Genomic DNA, 20,239 nt, shown 5'->3' with positions numbered 1-20,239 from the left:
AGTTCCTGGTATGCAATATTATGAGAGATATGAAAACCAGACATCCGTCTTATAAACCAGATAAACTCAAAAGCTCATAAACTCATAAACTCAAAACCAGATAAACTCAAAAACTCGTAACTACAATTAGTGTGAAATTTGGACTAAATACCCTCTACAATGCAAAATAAAATTATGTTTTGGCTAAGAACACATAATGTAGATTGATATTCTTGCAGAGCTTAGCCTTAAATAGATCAGGAGTAAATTGGAACCAAGTTAGTATCTCGCCATTTCCCTCTGTACGCATAATTATATCACAATTGAGATGCTGAAGAGCTGGCAACTGATTAGGAAGTTTCCCTCATAATCTGCAAGAGAATTGTTTTATAAATAATATATATAACAAAAGTATTCAAATTCAACAATGCAAGACAATGTTTTGTTTGATGAAGAGTATCATTCAGCAAAGCACAAGCTACGACATATTTTGTTGGTTTTGTTTATCATATGTATGAATTAATATCACTACTGCTCAACTATAGGTACACGCAGTGCTATTTCAGAAATTGTATACAAAATTTTAGAATTCCAGAACAGAAAGACAATTTAATTTCCAAAACGAAACACTACCTGAGATATATATTCCTTGACCTTGTCGTAGATGGGTCCATCTGAAGCTCTCTCAGCGAGCTCATAATATACGGTATTGCCTTCAGGACCATGAACTTTGTCCTTTTGTAAATACCTACAGAAAAAAATATTAATTACTTCTTTGTTCATTGCTTTTTTAGGAAGACTATATGTGCCACAGAATATAATGAATCGTGTAATTTATTTTCACCTTTGCTGAACAAGAAGTTCCAAGGCTTGCTTAATGTTTCCAAGGACAGGATGATTTGCTTCACTGTCACTCAAACTCATCCTATTCAACTGGCTCCATAGACTTTCTGCAATATCCAACCATATCAAGTTCCATTATGTTACGATGACGGCACAAATCTCAATTACCCTTGAAAGGTGTAAATATCAGAAACATATATTTGTTGCATTCATATAGAGACCTTAAAGTAGCAAGTTTTGATTTCCATAAGTTCAACATGTGCATAAGATTATGTGTGTATAATATTATTATATCATTATGAAACTTCAATCATACCTTCGGGAATTTTGCCGCCAGCAAGATGTACAATACTAATTATGACAAACGTGAAACCAGACATGTACGCTGTATTCGGATCCACAACATATTTTTCATATAAATCAGAAGGAAGTTGGCTAATGAGTATATATGACTTTGCATCCACACCACCTGGAGGATCACATGTCATAAGTCTTTAGTTAGAGGAAACGTCACAATGCTGAAACAATAACCCATTAATAAAATCAACAAAGCAACAACTTAAGATTGTTGCATACAAATAGTGCGCGCGAAAAAACTCACTTTGTGAAGCGCGTGTCTGCGCTTTAGATGACGGGACAGACCTTGAAAGCAATCTCATTTCATAACCAAAGACGGCGGAAAGTTTGTCCATAGCCTCATTGATGACAAAAGTAGGAAGATTCCTCTGATGATAATTCTTGGTAATAAGCTGAGTAAGTTCATCTCTCTTAATTGGACAGCCTGAGTTTTGATGAGTTTTGAAAAGCAAGTAACGGATTACTTCTCCTACAAGCTTATCCTTTTCCTAAAATACAAAATCAAAATAAAATCAAAAACCCTAAAAATTGTGACTTTTTAAGGGAAAGATTGAATATACCTCTTTTGAAATTCCGAATTGTGAGAAATCTTCAACATTGGTTGCCATCCTACCCTGCGAGTATTGTTGTTATGAATTTCAAAATTGGGGAAATTAAAATAAAAATGAAAAAAAGAAAAGGAAGAAACAGAATACAAAGTGATTGATTAGGGTTTAGTGGAAGAGGAGAAACAGTGGTGACGAAGAACTAGAGAAGAAGAGACTGTGCCGAATGCAGGGAAGTAGACCTAAGCGTACTGGCGGGAACAATGCGCTTCCGTCACTCTCGCTATTTTTTTTTTTTTTGTGAATATTTTCTTTGGGGTCTGTTTGTTTGTAGGGAAAAAGAGAAGAAAGAAGTTGAAAAGAGAGAGATTGGAGAGAAGTGTCCCATCAAATCTGTTTGGTGAGCATAGAAATAGGAAATAGGAAAGAGAGATTTAAATTATTGGGTCCCACATCAAAATTGTTTCTCTCTCCCATCAGCAGAGAAATTAAATCAATTACATAACTATGAGTGTTTTTTCCAATATAACCTTGCTAATTAATTTTTTTTATAAGTCATAAATATTTATTTTACATATAGCCACATCTGAGTTAGTTTTAGAAATTTAATAATATAAATTTAATAGTTTAATAAAAACAGTGCCATAATTTAATTATATAAGTTAATAATAATTAATAAAATAAATTGCCATAATTAACTCAATGTTAAGTAGGAAATTAATTTGACTAAATAAAAATCTTCTAACAATAAATTAAATATTAATTTAGTTTTATATAAAATGATTAATTTTATTTATGAATTAAAATAATAAAAAAATTAAATTAATTTATATTTGAAATTAAATTATTATCGTAATATAATAACATTTTTTTAGTATAAGGACATTTAGTCTTTTTAAAAATTAAACTCACTTTTTTCTTTTCTATTTCTTTCTCTTGTTCTAATCAATAGGTTAAATATACTCTCTTTCTCATTTATTTCTCTCTTTTCATACTCTTTTTCATCTATTTCTCTCTTTTCACTTTCTTCTCATTGCCAAACACATCCTTGGTGAATAAGAATAGAGAATGAGGTTAAAGTTACTACACTCACATCCAATTGGAATTCATCAATCAATCATGTCACATAACCTTTTTAAGAATAACAATGACTTGACACTTTACATGGTCGTGATTGGTTGACAGTGTAAAATTATTTTACACTATCAGTGTATATCCTTTTTTCTCATAGAGAATTGATATTATGACACCAAATTATACATTTACACTGTACATCATATCATAAATATATACTAATCCTTTTTATAATAATTATTTATTTCACTTTGGTATCCGTGCAAGACCAAATTGAATGTGTATATACGATGTAAATTGATAAGGTGTAGGAAAATGCTGTCATCGTATTCGTAGATAGCTCATAAGAATAATAACTTTATTTTAGTTTATATAGAAGTTAATCTTTAACAATATTTAATTTTTATGATAAATATCTTTAAGATTATGTTCATGAATAACATACTCAAATTTGACGAAATAAAAATTTATAAGTGTCAAATATGGATATCGATAGGTTGAATATCTTTATTTTAGATTAAAAGTAAAAAAAAATCCGATTATGGTGGTGAATACATGTCTAATGAATTTCATGAGTACCTTCAACAAAAAGGCATTTTATCTCAAACATGTTGTCCCAATACCCCTCAACAAAATGGGATGGCAGAACGCAAGAATCGTCATTTGCTTGATGTAACACGGACCTTACTTCTTCAAGCTTCTATGCCATCCCGATTTTTGGTAGAGGTGTTGTCCACATATTTCTTTTTGATTAATCGTCTTCCGTCTATAGTTATTGATTTTGATTCTCCTTTCTTTCGTCTTTTTTAAAATTCATCCTAATTATAAGACTTTACATACTTTTGGGTGTGTGTGTTTTGTTCACTTACCTCCATTTGAAAGACATAAGCTCGGAGCATAGTCTGTTCAATGTACATTTATAAGGTATAGTCACTCTCATAAGGGGTTTGTGTGTTATGATGTCTCTAATAAACGTTTTCGCATCTGTAGGAATGTGACATTTTTTGATAATCAGTTTATGTTTCCTCGTGTTTCTCCTGCCATGAATGATATTGTCACTCTTCCTAAGTTTTTTATTATGCCTCAAACTATTGCACGTTATAAACCAAGTCATGTATATGTAAGAAAACACAAACAACTGGTTTCCACTCCCCTTCCCAACATTGATCTGCCACTTGATCCGCCACTTAATCTAGTAATTTTTAACCACGTCGTTCTGGTCGAATATCTCGAGCACCTGATAGATATTAACCAAATAGGTAAGATTCCTCACATACTTCTCTAACTGTCTCACTTTTTAGCATATATATTCCTACATGTTACTCGTGTGATGTTAAAGATGTGTGTTGGAAAATGGCAATGAATGAGGAGCTTCAAGCTCTTGAAGAGAATTTTTCATGGGTTATTGTCTCTTGTCCCCCTGATATCAAACCCACAGGCTAAAAATGGGTGTATTTTGTGCAACTGAATTGTGATGGGTCTCTCAATCGTTTCAAGGCTCGATTGGTTGCCTTGAGAAATAAACAGGAATATGGAATTGATTATTGTAGTTTCTCTAAGGTTGGCATGCATTTTGGTAAAACATACTTAGCAAGAACATGTTGAAAGAAATGCAAGATGTCCTAGCGTTCAGACTTCAGCATGTCAAACAAGATGTCACAACATGTCTGATATGACATCCTGACTGCAGAAGTTGGTCTGTCAAGTGAATCAGGCGTTTTTATTGCTACAGGAATCTCGTGTTTCAGCTACAGAATATTTGCGAATAATCAATTAGCTGATGTGTTATCCAAGATTGATTCAATTAAGAGATTTCCACACTTTCTATAATTGGAGACAATATAGGAAAGTTTGGATTGAAGACCTAATTTGTTAGTTGTGTTGTAGGAATCCTTATTTGTTAGTTGTGTTGTAAGTTCCATATGTGTGCATTCACAAACCTGTAGGTGTTGAATGCTGGTTTAATCTTCAAAGTTGTTAAGCAAGGGGAGTAGTTTCGTTCTCATAAGATTTTAAGCATTGAGGATTGTGTGTCTTGGAAGAGTGTCTTATGTTTTTATTGTTTGTTATTTGTCACGGGTTTGTGACGGAGGGGGTTTGAGGAGAGCCTCATACTTAGGTGAGTCTTAGGTAGAAGTCATAGGAAGGGTATTGATTAAGTGAGAAGTTGTAAACGAGGAAGTTTAGCTTCGAATTGATACTATCGTATATTAATTTCATCCTTGGCTTGGTAGCCCCAAGAGTAGGAAGGTTGTTACGAACTGGGTAAACAATTTTGTGTGTTCTTTACCTTTTCTGCACTGTTATTATTACTGCTGTTGTTTGTCCTATTAGTTTCATCAACAGATATTTGTGTTATGACATCTCATTCGAAATCACATATCTGATACCAGAATTTTAATTGGTATCAGAGCAGACACCCTACTCTACATCTGGGTGAGATCTAAGGAGGCTACTTTCTGGTACGATGGACAAGGAAGGAGAATTTTTGAACACACCACCTATTCTGGATGGAAGTAGTTATGACTATTGGAAACCTCGTATGGTGATTTTCTTGAAGTCCATAGACAGTCGAGCCTGGAAGGCAGTCTTGAAAGGATGGAAGTGAAGGTGAAGAAAAACACAAGAAAGGAGGGATTGAATTGTGTTCTTTATCAAATAAAATTCCCTTTCCTTTTAATTTAACATCTTTTCTTTCTTTCTTTTAATCATCTATTGGATTATGCTTTGATGTTGCGGAAGCATGATGTGTAAAACTACATAACCAATAAGATGTTCATTTTAACTTCTAAAGGATATCAGAACTTCTGACTTTCTCAGTACAGTTCTGAGGAGCTTTTGCTTGAATGTTCAAGGTTAAAATGACATGAGCAGAAAGTAAAAGACACATTCATTTTTATCCTGGTTCACCTTCTAACTAAGGTTACCTCCAGTCCACCTTCTTCAGGTGATTTGTCTCTCAACAGAGGTCTTAATCCACTATAACCAAATCATGATTACAACAGCACGATCCTCCGTCGTGACTCACAACCTGCCCAGCCAACTGCTGTGACTGACCATCTGGACAATGACCCGTTCAGTCATCTCCGCGAGATATAACGTCCATTGACTCAGGAACCCTGTGCAGTCTACCCGCTGTGACTAACCCCTAGATGACTGAACCGTTCAGTGATCCATTCTGAATATAATGTTCATCAATTTAATAACCTGCACAACAACGCGTTGTGACTGACTCCCTGCACAGCTACCTGCTGTGACTGACTGCATATGATGAACCGTTCAGTGATTTCAGCGAGATATATAGGTGTGCTTCTTAATTAAGCAGATGATCTCCTATTCTCAATACATATGTTTACGACTCACTGACTAGAAGTCACTTCTGGAGCCTAAACAATCTATTAGAAGTTTCCTAAGATATAACACACTTCGAGCAACAACTCTGTGTGTTTTACAATTAATCACAAGAGTAATACATAATCTTGTAGTCTTCTGTTCTTGAGCTTCTGGAAGATATCTTCATCTTCTGAAAGCAGATAAAGAGTATCAGCTCTTGTCTTGCTTGCTTCTTCATATTGATCTTCAGCTTCCCTTTCTTCAACATTGATCTTAAAGCCTATTACAACTGATGACATATTGATAAACATCGACAAACATAAAACACTCTACGAGCAACAACTCAGTGTATTCGATTCCCTTTGTCTTTCAACATGATTAATTTAATGCTTGATCAAGTATTCTTGGATGTCTTTATTTTTCCTCAGTGAAGCATTCTGCATATCATGCAGGTTTTGTTTTTCATCCTCTGAGAGGTTCTTCATGGTAGGCATAAGATGTGTATTTCAACACTTAATCATCATACACATAGTGTATGTTGCCTCTTAATGGAGCAGTTGAATTATCTCGCCAGCTTTCACGTTCATGCTCTCAATTTTCATCACATAGGCATGTGTTTAGTGTATAACAGCATTGTGGATGATCACATGCATAGTATCCATAGCCTCATGTGTATCTTACGATGTGTGTTTGCATTTTCACACATTTTCTCTCTCTTGTATTGTATAGGCATAAGATCAGTGTACATCAGCACTGTTGCTAATCACATACAGAGTATGTGTTGCCTCTTGTATGTTCTCCTTTTATGTAGAATATTTCTTTGATTGCACACTTTCTTCTTCTCTCCATGGATGATCTTTATTGGGTATTATCTTTTTCTCTTCCGGATCCATTTAAGAGATGGATGATCACTCATTCTCCATTCTGGGTAGATTGGTTCTTTACTTAGTGCAAGATGGATGAATTCCATATATAGTGGTCACTCCATATCATTTCAAGTTTGAAGATTTGTTCTATTTATAGCTTGGTTAGTGTTACCGTTAGAATCTAGCCGTTGAGGTTTGTTTGAATGTTGCTTTGAAAGCTCTGTCTCGTATGATCCTTTAATGACAAGTGTTGCTCTTTGCAGAACCTTATCTTGATGTCAGTTGGCGTGCTATTCTGGTTTTTCTTTCTTCAATATGTTGCATGTAGCTTGCTTCTTCTTTCAACCTTGGGAGTCGTTCCTTTTAAATGTTATAACCGTTTTGCACGTGATGGTGTTTCTAACGATTCTTCCTTTGATTCTAAGCTCTTGTATTTTATTTAATTGTTGTGTATGCTGAGTTGTAGATTCTTCATTGGTTCACAAGTGACTCTTTTGTTGTTTGCATTTTGAATCTCGCTGTAACTCGGTGGGAGAACTGACTTTTGGAAATGTTGCGGATAGCAAGAGTCGTCACCGAATTTTATTTTATCCAATTGGAAAGGTAAAAAGAAAAGGAAACACCTTTGAAAGATTTTGATTTCGGGGGTAGGTTATACAAAAGGAAGGTGTAAGCACCCTTTGCATCCATGGTTATCCACGGGCTCTTAATTGCTTAGCTCACTTTGAATTGTTTGTTTTAAAAGTGTCGTGTGTGTATAGTAAAAAGATTTGGATAAGGACTTTAACTTGTAAATAAGTGTAGCCTTTTGGAAATCGTTTTGAAAAGGAATGTGAAAAGTAATTTGAATTTTGAATTGAGCAAGCAGTTAAGAGTACCTACCCTAAGATTACGATCTTTCTTGTTCTTTAAGTATTTCGTTTGAAAGGGCTATCCATACCATAAAGAGGGTAGGTAGTCTTTTCATTGGATGTGAAAAGGGTCGTCGAGAATTATCGTTCGCCATAAGGCTATCCATACCATAAAGAGGGTAAAGAGGGTGAAAGTCTCAGGGAAGGATATAATAGTCATTTTAGGCAACCAATGAGGATACCTTAGCATTCGAAAGGGACGATCATCATTTTATCGTAGGCAACCTCGAGGGACAAGATCATATACATTTGTAGGCAACATTGAAGGGACTTATGATCTTTGATGATGATAATGAACTGAGAGCAACATTGCTTAGGCATCCTCGTATCTGAGGGACTTGACTATTTTTAATCGAAAGACAGCAGTAAGAGGGATTACCTTAAAGGTGTGTGTGTGCACAATCATGTGAATTCGATTCAGATATTTATCTTGCAGTTTAGTGATCTAAATTCAATTAAATGTTATCACTCCCTAAATTACTAACCACGTAGTTAATATATTTACATAAAATAAATCGCGGAAAGTAAAAAGCAGAAAATAAAACCTAATTACTATTACATCAAAATTGAATAGGCAACCTATACACCTTCTTGAATTTTAAATGACAGGAAATTAAACAATAAAACCAAAAGGCAGTAATTAAATAAAAGGATTAACAAGGCAAAAACTAAAAAGGGCAAAAAAATATTACACAGAATGCATTCGACAATCACAGAATATGAGATGAGAAGAGAATTCGCGCATAAAAGAAATTCACAGAATATGAGATGAGAAGAGAATTCGCGCATAAAAGAAATTCAATGTTTAAAAACAAAAGTAGCAAACATAAATCTTAAAGGTTAAGGTAGTGGCTTAAAAAACCTAATGGGTAAAATAAACCTACAGGGTTAAAAGCCTAAGCCTAGGTTAATGGGCAGCACCTACCTAAAGGTTTTCTATCGTTATCTATGGGTTGTGAAGTTTAAAGGCTAAGTCTAAAAACCTAATTATAATTAAAATTAAACCTAAAATTAAATCTAAATTATAAACTAATTAACCTAATTAATTCACTAGATCCTAAATTATCTAATTAATTAAAATTAACTAACCTAACTAAATTTAATTATTTTTAGTATTTTTTTGTGTGATTATATGAGGATTAACTAATTAAATAAGGGAAATTAAAATTTAAGAAGAAAAAAAAGGCTTTGTTAAACCTAATCCTAAATTATCTAGGTTAATAGGTTAAATTAATTTAAAAAAGTTAATTGAAAAATAAAATGGTTAGTAAAAAACAGGTTAGAAAAGAAAACAATAAAGAAAAATTATATAGACAAACGCTGGGATCTGGTGTAGTTGGCTTGTGAGGTCCATGGTGCACATGCACTCCTAGGAGCGTTGGATTAGCTATGGCTGAGATCTGATGGCTGTCGGTTGAGGGCGTATTGTAGGCGTGCGTGCAGCTGTGGGCACCGGATCTTGTAGCAAGTCAATCCAAATAAAGAAGTAAAAATATCTGTGGATACCAAGGATCGAACCAGTCCCCTTATAAACAAGGACTCCCACGCTTCGATACAACCATCAGGCCATTGTCCATTGGCTGATAATGCCACGCTTCACACACGTAATAAATGAAATTCAATTATTTCTAAATTCAAATGGAAACGCGCGCGCAAAGTAGGATCGTCTTCCTCGTTCAGAGTGGATCTTTAGCTACAAAACAAACGCCAATTTGCTACGATTTGGCTTAGTAGCTATATCCTGCAAATTCTAAACTCATAAAATTCAACCAATAAATGTCTAAAAAACACCATGGTTCGGCTGGGAATCAGTTTCTAAACGTGATGGGGTTATTAATTTGATCCGATTCCGGCTAAAACGTGAACCTCCTTTTCACGAACAGGAAACCCTAACAATGGCGTTTCATGGTCCCTGCATCAAATCTTAAATCAAAGTGCCCAGAAATAATCTACACATACATATGAACTAGAATCCAGTATCAAATCATATTTATAATGCTTAAATTATAACGATTGAAATAGCAAAAAAAATTGCAAACCGAGGTAGTGATGAACGCGATTCCAGGTGCCCTATGCTTCAGAGATGATTGGGAAAGCTTGCTACACCTTTAGTGATTATCCATGAGTCTTCAAAAGTCTTTTAATTGGCCTCAAACTCCAAAACCGATTTGCATTTTCTTTTGGATTTCTTGAAGCTTGAACACGATTTTCAGGGCTGCAATCCTTATGAATTCGTCCCCTGCATTTGGTGATGTTTGTACTTATATATGGAGTGGAATAGGTTAATAAATTTGATCAAAATCCACTGATTTGGTTGATTGATCCCTTGATTGAAAGAAAAATATTTTTGATTGGAATATTTATATTTTAGGCCTCAATTTAGCTCATCTCTCTCCAATATCCCTTGCCACGAATTTAAGTCAATAATATGATCTTTGAATGATTGGAATTGATTGAAGAATAGAACCAAATCAAATCTTTTTATTTTCTTTCAATTATTTGATTTAAATTACATTTTAAATGAATAAAAATTCAATAAAAAATGAAATAAAAATCACATGGGCGTGGGAATGGACTTGGAGCTCCTTGATGGCTTTAGGAACAAGTTTGGGTCATAAAAAGAGCCAACCTCACTTTATGCTGACAATACAAGTGTCATCCAAATTGTTGCAAATCTTGTTTTTAATGAACACACGAAACATATCGAAGTTGATTTTCATTCAATCCGTGACGCGTATGATGACCGACTAATATCACTTCCTCATGTCAGTACTCAGTTGCAGGTTACAGATATTCTTACTGATGCTGTTTCGCATCCACGTCATCAGTTTCTTGTTAGCAAATTGATGCTCATTGACAAGCTAGCAGCATCAATTTGAGTGGGGATGTGAACAAGGGTTTCTTCCTAGAATAAGAGTTTGTTTCTAGAATAAGAGAAATAAACAAGAAATTGATTTGTTCTCATTAAATGTAATTATTTAGTGTAATTATCTATATAACTCTATACTCTCTCTCTCTCTCTCTATATATATATATATATATATATATATATATATATATATATATATATATATATATATATATATATATATATATATATATATATATATATATATATATATAAAAGAGGATTGCTATACTTACATCTAAAATTTACACCATAGCCTTACACCACTTAAAATACATAACTTTAATTTATTTGGTTGTAAAAAAAAAGAAGAAAAAAATTATTAAATATTATAAAAAACAAACCGTATGTATATACGGTGTCAACGTCACTTTTAAGTGTATGAATATATATATATATATATATATATATATATATATATATATATATATATATATATATATATATATATATATATATATTACCAAACTATTGGTGTGTATAACTTTCCCTACAACTCATTGAAATAGATATATGCGATTTAGTGAGGAGGGGCCATTTAGTGAGGAGGGGCCATGTCAAACCTACCCAACTGCTGTCAATAGCTTGATAATAATAAACTCATTGATGCACAAGTTGCAAGATATCTTTCTATTGGTCACTAAGAAAGTAAAATTAATGATGACAAAACAGTTAACAGCAACTGGCTGAGAAGTGAAGAAAGGGAAAACATAGCAATTCGTTTGTGAAGAAGTTAGTGTTTGAAAAGTCAGAAAAATACAATGATTGTGTTATAGAAAGTTGCATACAAAATTATACATGGAATTGGATTAGCTTCTAAGATAAGAAAAATCATCATTAATAATAGAGTAGAAAACAACCAAGTCAAGCTTTTTTTTTCTTTTGTCCTTTATGAAACCTCATAGTATATTGTTTTGTCACTACTTACTTCCTCTTCACCTTAAACTTTCCACTAGACTTTTCTATGCTTTTTTCTAGTTATCATGTTACATTCAATGCATGTTCTTTCTTTGCTTGAGACAAATATTTTTGTCTGATCTTATTGTTTATGCTATAATCAGCAATTGTTGTTCAAGAAGTGATTGAAAACTATTTATAACATGGAAATGCAAAGTTTGATGCTCTTTTTGGTATTCTTATGGGCTGAAGTTCATCTTATATCTTCATTTACTGATCCTCAAGATGGTAATTTTCTATCACTTCCCTTTATAGTAAGTGTTTGATTAAGTTGTTTATTCAAAAAGTGCTTTTTTTATAATGGTTATATGTTGTTGCAGTTTCTGCACTTAGATCTTTGAAAGATATATGGCAAAATACACCACCAAGCTGGGACAAATCAGATGACCCTTGTGGAGCACCATGGGAAGGAGTGACCTGCAGCAAATCAAGGGTTACTTCATTGTAATAAACTTCAATTCAACATTATTGATCCTTTTTAAGCACTTTTCCAACTACTAAATTAAGAAGAATACTTTTTCATGTGCATTAAAAATATAGGAGACTGTCAACCATGGGACTGAAGGGTACATTAAGTGGAGATATTGGTGGACTTCCAGAATTAAGATCCTTGTAAGTATTGTTTTTATCAAGGTTAATCAAGGTTAACGGCCGCGTAAACGCTTCGGTACAGGTGTTGCGATACGTATTGCGGTCGTTGAAGTGTGAATTAACCATAATTTATTTTTCATCATAAAAATGGTAAATAACAATATCGGCACCTTCTGATACCGTTTGTCGCAGCCGTTTTTGTGGTGACGGATCGTTTTTTAGACCCTTGGTTTTTTATGATTCTTACTAAAAAGTATTGTAAAATGAAGGAACAAAAAATCTTCCATAGCATGTATTTGCATATTAACTATGTTAATTATTGTAACGGCAGGGACTTATCCTTTAATAAAGGTTTAATGGGTTCTATCTCTCCAGAATTGGGAAGCTTAAAAAACCTAAATATTCTGTAAGTTAGATTCATAAAATCAGTTAATTTTGTAATGTCATTTCATGTGCAAGTTGTAGTAATTTGCATAAGGCTTTATACTTCATTGTTTCAGGATTTTGGCTGGTTGCAGTTTTAGTGGCAATATTCCAGATGCATTAGGGAATCTTTCAGACCTATCTTTCTTGTAAGAATGATCTTGACAGAACCATTTTTACTGATGTTCTAAAAAATCAGACTGATCTGGCCGGTTCAATCGGTTGAACCATGAACTGACCAAATTTTTGGTTAGTTCGGTGGTTGAACCAATTGAATTGTACTCCTCCAGAAGTTTCACCAATTCGATCTCTCTCATTATAATTCAGGGCTTTAAATTCAAACAACTTCACTGGAAAAATACCTCAATCATTAGGTAAACTCTCCAAACTATATTGGCTGGACTTGGCAGATAATCAGCTCACAGGACCTCTCCCGGTTTCGACCTCGACATCCCCGGGCTTAGACCAACTTTTACATGCTAAGCACTTGTGAGTCGTTTGGTTATTCTATTTTCATTTCTTTGTTGACATTTGGGATTATTATATCAACATTGTTTTGGTTTATATTTGTGAAGCCATTTCAACAAGAATCAGCTTTCTGGTTCCATTTCTCCCAAACTTTTCCACTCTGACATGGTACTCATTCACATGTAAGTTCACATTTCAGAACTCGTCGGTTTTTATAAGATTATATTCTCGATGTTTGTAGTGTTTGATCTTTTGTTTTCTTTCTGACAGATTGTTAGATGGAAATGAATTAATCGGGAGTATACCTTCTACTATAGGACTAGTTCATACAGTTGAGGTTCTGTAAGTAGTTCCTTCCTTAACATTCCTTCTTCCTTTTATTTCCATTATACCGAATATACTCCTATACTCCTTGGTATTTGATGACCTTTTTGTTGATTGTTTAATTTATGACAGTCGGCTCGATAGAAATTTCTTGACAGGAGAAGTCCCTTCGAATCTCAACAAACTTAGTAACATCAATGAACTGTGAGTACTTAGATTTGAGAAGTGAACATAAAAAAGACATTTATAACACCGATAAGTTGTTTTCTTACAGGAATTTAGCACACAACAAATTGTCCGGTCCTTTGCCGGACTTAACATCAATGGATACCCTGAATTATGTGTAAGCAATTGGCATGAGTTGGTGTTTCTACTTTCTTTTGTTCAAGTGAAATGGTTTTCCAAAACCAAATTTTGACAATTTTCGTGACAACTTTTTAAATGGCTAACGCAATTTAAATACGTGATTAATTATATAGGGATCTTAGTAACAATTCATTTGATCCATCTGAAGCTCCAACTTGGTTCTCAACTCTACCCCAACTCACCACACTGTAAGTTTATAAATTCTAGATTGGGAAAAGGGTTTCTTGCTTATCAAGTTATCAAATCTAACAAGGATTTCTTTACTTCATAACCCTATACTATGCTTAGTATTGTGGAGTTTGGATCTCTTGAAGGTACTCTTCCATCAGAACTCTTCGGCCTTCCTCAAATACAACAAATGTAAGTCCCAAACTTCTATGTAGAAGATACGTATATACTACAAACAAACAGTGTCTGCAGTCTTAAGTTTTTGGAGGTCATGTGTAGGACAATTAAATTGTAACCAAACAAATAGAGGCCCTATGTTGCCAGATTTAACTGTGACAAATATTTTATGAGGTCCTTTTTAGCTATGATTTAACTGTAGAAAATTTTAGACTCTGTGCAGTAGCCCGTCTTACCCGTCCTCAAAGACGGCCCTGCAAACAAACAATGGAATGAGTAACCATAATTTTTATGTTTTAAATTCTTCACAGAAAACTAAGACACAATGCATTCAACAAAACACTTGAAATGGGAGACAGCATTTGTCCTCAATTGCAGCTTGTGGATTTACAAGACAATCAAATTGCATCCGTAACCATTAGTTCACAGTACAAAAACACATTGATGTGAGACATCTTTTTCCTTTCTAATCTGACATGCTTCGGCTCCGTTTGACCTTACTTATTCTTTACTTCTCTTCTACCTATGCAGTCTCATAGGAAATCCAGTATGCAGAACTGGTCTCCTCTCTAATACAAACGACTGCAGCCTTCAACAACAGCCGAAACAACCCTATTCAACTAGCTTGGCTAATTGCGGAGGAAGATCATGTCCACCTGATCAAAAACTCAGTCCACAGAGTTGCGAATGTGCATATCCGTATCAAGGAACATTTTATTTTAGGGCACCTTTTTTTAGAGAACTCACTAATATAACTGTTTTCCATTCACTCGAAATGAGTTTATGGGTGAAATTGAGTTTAACACCAGGCTCAGTTTCATTACAAAACCCTTTTTTCAATGGTGATGATTATCTTCAAGTGCAACTCGCACTCTTTCCACCAACAGGACAATATTTTAATAGATCAGAAGTTCAAAGAATTGGATTTTCAATGAGTAATCAAACGTACAAGCCTCCACCTGAATTTGGACCCTATTACTTCATTGCATTTCCTTATTCTTTTCCAGGTAAGATAAAAATACAATGCAATTACAATTGCAACTTTTATGCAGCTGGTGACAGTGATATTTAAATGATTTCAGATTCGCGCAGAGGAACTTCTCTTAGCCGAGGTGCTATCATTTTGATAGCGAGTGGAAGTGCAGTTCTGATTTTGTGCCTTATAGGGCTAGCTATATACGCAATCCTGCAAAAGAAGCGCGCAGAGAGAGCTATTGGAATAAGTAGACCGTTCGGTAATTAAACAAAGTTCTCACTTTGATTTTCTTGTTAACTATTATCAACATTGTTTATGCAACAAAATTCTCTTTCTTCCAGCATCTTGGGCACCAAGTGGCCAGGATAGTGGAGGTGCACCACAATTGAAGGGAGCAAGATGGTTCTCTTACGATGAACTCAAAAAGTGTACCGATAACTTCTCAGGAAGCAACGAGTTAGGCTTTGGTGGCTATGGCAAGGTATTTCCTTTATGTTAACATACTTCTAGTTTAGGGAGATGTTTTCATCATGGTTATCAGTATCCTACGATACATGGGAGTCGTGGCTTTCTATTTGGAATAAAATTTGGAAAAAAGTCTTGCTATTCGTCGTGGTTTGAGTCTTGATTTAATAAACATGAGTTTCATGATTCTCTAATATTGGCTCTAGGTGTACAAAGGGGTGTTCCCTGATGGAAAAATAGTTGCAATTAAAAGAGCTCAGCAAGGATCGATGCAAGGAGGACTAGAGTTCAAGAATGAAATCGAATTGCTTTCAAGAGTTCATCACAAGAATCTTGTTAGCCTTGTTGGATTCTGCTTTGAACAAGGAGAACAAATGTTGGTTTATGAATTCATCTACAATGGATCACTTAGAGAGGGTTTGTCAGGTCAGTTCACAGTGATGGAACACTCTAGCTCAAAGCTAAGCTTATTTTCCGAAAGAAAAACATTTAATAGAATCCAAGTATCTAACCAATGTGAGTTGCAGGGAAATCTGGTATTCAACTTGATTGGAAGAGGAGACTCCGTATTGCTCTCGGCTCAGCTAGAGGACTTGCATACTTACACGAACTTGCCAACCCTCCCATAATCCACAGAGATGTGAAGTCAACCAATATCTTGCTGGATGAAAATTTGACTGCAAAGGTTGCGGATTTTGGCCTGTCTAAGCTTGTATCAGACAGTGACAAAAGCCATGTCTCAACTCAGGTTAAAGGAACATTGGTGAGTAACATTGTACCATTTCTTATGTTTCTGAGATTAAAAAAATCTATAATAGGCCATAGGCCTTAAAAATATATGGTAGGCTAGACTCAGGCCTTCTAAGACCTGGTGTGGCCTAATTCCACCCCTATTAGTCCGTGCTCCATTTTTTATTAGCTGCAACTTGATAATAAAAAGCTTAACATATGCAGGGCTATCTAGATCCTGAATACTACATGACTCAACAACTAACCGAAAAGAGTGACGTATACAGTTTCGGTGTAGTTATGCTTGAACTGATAACATCCAAGCAACCACTTGAAAAGGGTAAGTACATCGTTCGCGAAGTTCAAACCTTAATGAATGAAAGAGATGAAGAGTTCCATGGTTTAAGCGAAGTAATGGATCCATTGGTGAGAAACACAGCCAACCAGATAGGATTTGGCAGGTTCTTAGAGTTGGCAATACAATGCGTCGAGGAATCAGCTTCAGACCGACCAACAATGAGTGACGTTGTGAAAACATTAGAAACCATATTAAAGAATGATGGTTTGAACACAAATTCTACTTCTGCTTCTTCATCTGCTACTGATTTTGGAGTTTCTAAGGGTGCTGCAAAGAGACATCCTTACATTAATAATAGTTTTACTAAGAAGGATAGTGTTGATGAGAGTAATGACTTTGATTACAGTGGAGGGTACACACTTTCAACTAAAGTGGAACCTAAATAGATGATATACAGTTTTGTTAGACATGTCACTTTGTTATTGTTTTTCATTCTCAAATGAAAACATTTACTTGTTCTTTACTCCTTTTTGTTTTTGTATAACATATGTAATGTTTTCAGTAACAGATCTCTTTATTCATTCTGGTTAAAGGCATGTAATATATAAATATAAGAAATATATTTGATGATTGTGTCTATAATACACGAATTGGAGAGTTAATAAATCATGGCTGATGAAGGGCTCGTAATGTCCTTGACAATTGAATAATTCTATCTAACAAATACACACGAAGACTAATAATATTTTCGTTAATAATATGATACTAATAATAATATAAAGATATTCTATCACACCTTCCTATTCTTGAAATCTTGAAAGAGAATTAAGGGAAGATTTTTTGTGAAGATATTTACAATTTGATGACGCAAGGAAAGACTTTTTGTGAAGATATCTACAATTTGATGATGCTAGGGGACGTGAAGGACGCAAACTTAGTCATGGACTACTTTTTTTTTTTTTAGACGAAATGAATGTCCATCTTGATATATTTGGCCTGTTGATGTTGAATTGTATTATCAGATATGTATATTACACTAACATTATCATAATAGACCATGGTAGTTTTAAGAATCGACCTATCCAACTCTAGAAGCAAATTACGTAATCAACAAGATTTAAACACCATGAGAGAAGTTCCCATCAAGAAACACACAGTAACTAGAAGAGGATCTCCTGGTACATGGACATCCTCTTTAATTTGCATTTGTGTAAGAGATCAAAGATGTAATAAATGATGGATAAAGGTGCATCCTATATTGACTAGTGTCTTCAATGTAGCGCAAGATGCACCTAATATCCTACATGTGAATATCCATTAGCTTATGTATAAATAAACAAAATTGTTGTCATGTGTAAGAGATGTCTAGTTCTGTGAATGTGAGATATTGTAGAACATCTGCAAGACAGTAATAAAGAAAAGAATCCCCATATGAAATGCTAGTTTTGGTGCGAAGATTTGATTTTGCATCAATCGGGATAAGGCATGGCTTACATGAGACGTACAAGCACGTTCAATAACTTCTTTTGCATATTTTTTATGAGAAAAGAATAGACCACCAGTATGTCGGGTGACAACAATGTATAAAAAATAACTAATCTCAAGTCTTTTCATAGCAAATTCAGAGTTGAGAAGTGATATGATAAAGTTGTGAACATCATCACTACAGAAGAAGATATGTCATTTTAGTGTCTTTCTAGTAGATAAGAAAGTGTTATGAGACTTGCTTTGGAAGAAGTGAATAGTTTAAGGCTATGGTGTGATTTGCGCAGAAGACAAACATTATTTCTTTTAGGGGCGTTCGCGACTCGGTTTGGATCGGTTTTAAGGCAAAAAGTCATCTGATCCAAAGATAATTTTACTTGCGGTTCAGTTCGGTTTTGGATGATATATTAAAAAAAAATGATCCTATCTGATTCAATTTAATGCGGTTTAATTTGGATCGATTTCTGGATATCCAAATTACAAATTATATTTTTATTAATATTATAAAAATACTAATAAATCATAGATTTGATATAATATAATATATTATATTAAAAGTTAATATTACAAAATGAGAGTGATCGTTTATAGTTGTAATAATAAAAATAAATAGATTAAACCAAGTTAATAAATATTAGTATTAAAAAATAGTTATCATCTAATAATAAATTCATGTCACATATCATACTAAGAAAAAATAAATATGTATAAAAATGTATACATGTGTCTCGGTTCAGTTTGAATTGGTTTTGAAAAATCAATCATAAATTCAATCCGAACCGAGCGGTTTTCACAAAATGACATCCAAACGCATCCAATAAATTTTGGTTTTTGTGGTTTTTGGTTTTTTTGGATCAGTTTGCGGTTTTTATTTGGATTGATTTGGATTTAAACACCCACAATTTCTTTAAGTCCACCGTGTAAGAAAGCATTTTTAACATACAACTGATGTATGTGTCATGTTAGAGAGAGAGAACATGTGTCAAATGGTTGTCAGTTTAACAATTGAATTAAGATTGTATTCCTAATCTACACAACTTATTGACTTGCACTATCATTTATAAGTCGGACTTTATGCCTCTATAAAGTATCGTATCATTTTTCCTTAGGTCTAAAAATCCACATAGATCGAATAACATTAACATTAGGTGGACGAGACACTAAATCTCACGTCTTATTTTTAGTTACAGCACTATATTTGTAATTCGTGGCCATTTTTCAATTCGAGTCTTTGAGTATATGTGGTTGGGTTAAAGATACAATAGTGTCTCCTCATGACAGGTTTAGTTTCTGAACCTAAAATGGGTTCGTAAATAGGAGGACGATGTTGTGTTTGATCTAGTTATAGGTTGAGATTGGTAGGCAACAGAGGTGGTGATTTATATATGGAGAAATATTCATTTGTGGGGACAGAGATAGAGGCCTAGAGGTAGGAACGCCAAGTGGTAAAGAGAGGCAAAGGAGATGAGATTTGTGTCGGTAGATAACTTTATGAGTCAGAATCATATAGTAAATGGTTAATGACGTAAGTAATATATACAATGACCTAGCCATATAAAATAAAAATGAAATTGAATTAAACCTATATGACCTATTGCAATTACGGTACAGCAGTATAGGTACATCACTACAGTCTACAATATTCAACATACAATTGAAATTGAACCTATATAATCTATTGCAAATGCGGTACAGGATTACACGTATAACACTACAACATTCAACTTTCAACATACAAACTTAATCTATAATATATAATATAAATAATATAATAATATATTGTTATAAAAAAAAATTAAGAGAAGTACCTGCTTCAAAGTGACGGTGATGGGATTGGGAAAGAGGAATTGAGAAAATATGAACAGTCTCTCAGAGAGAATATAGGGGCAGTATATAATTAGTTTTTTTTAATTTATATTCTAAGTTATAAATAATTAATTGAGTTGAGCCTATCTGGACCATTGGGTATTCATCTGTTTTAATTTTTACATCTTTA

General features: G+C 33.9%; 2 protein-coding genes across 4 annotated transcripts; one reads left to right on the top strand and one right to left on the bottom strand.

The window, feature by feature from the left end:
• Positions 1-101: 101 nt before the first annotated feature.
• On the bottom strand, positions 102-2,086 carry LOC131609431 (uncharacterized). Of its 3 annotated transcripts, none has more exons than XM_058881137.1 (7): positions 1,875-2,086; positions 1,740-1,788; positions 1,424-1,667; positions 1,139-1,291; positions 824-929; positions 613-727; positions 102-350 (listed from the first exon to the last, which is right to left on the bottom strand). In XM_058881137.1, the coding sequence occupies exons 2-7, from the start codon at positions 1,785-1,787 to the stop codon at positions 330-332; spliced, it is 687 nt and encodes a 228-aa protein (XP_058737120.1). In that variant the 5' UTR covers position 1,788; positions 1,875-2,086; the 3' UTR covers positions 102-329. The 3 variants fall into 3 exon arrangements, with proteins under 3 accessions (XP_058737120.1, XP_058737107.1, XP_058737115.1); XM_058881124.1 differs by having other exon boundaries at positions 1,740-1,793; positions 1,875-2,085; XM_058881132.1 differs by having other exon boundaries at positions 1,740-2,086.
• A 9,332-nt stretch (positions 2,087-11,418) lies between these two features.
• Positions 11,419-17,393, top strand: LOC131641827 (leucine-rich repeat receptor protein kinase HPCA1-like). Its single transcript, XM_058912132.1, has 19 exons — positions 11,419-12,001; positions 12,094-12,217; positions 12,314-12,385; positions 12,696-12,770; positions 12,865-12,936; positions 13,115-13,276; positions 13,363-13,437; positions 13,526-13,597; positions 13,712-13,783; positions 13,854-13,922; positions 14,059-14,133; positions 14,234-14,305; positions 14,602-14,736; positions 14,822-15,297; positions 15,373-15,525; positions 15,608-15,747; positions 15,938-16,157; positions 16,259-16,494; positions 16,686-17,393. Exons 1-19 carry the CDS (start codon positions 11,917-11,919, stop codon positions 17,202-17,204), a joined length of 2,904 nt encoding a protein of 967 aa, XP_058768115.1. The 5' UTR covers positions 11,419-11,916; the 3' UTR covers positions 17,205-17,393.
• The last annotated feature ends 2,846 nt before the right edge of the window (positions 17,394-20,239 follow it).

The sequence above is a fragment of the Vicia villosa genome, linkage group LG1 (assembly GCF_029867415.1).
Source record: "Vicia villosa cultivar HV-30 ecotype Madison, WI linkage group LG1, Vvil1.0, whole genome shotgun sequence".
NCBI classification, from domain to species: Eukaryota; Viridiplantae; Streptophyta; class Magnoliopsida; order Fabales; family Fabaceae; genus Vicia; species Vicia villosa.
Note: the sequence above shows the minus strand (reverse complement) of the source record. Positions and strands in the feature narration are given on the sequence as shown.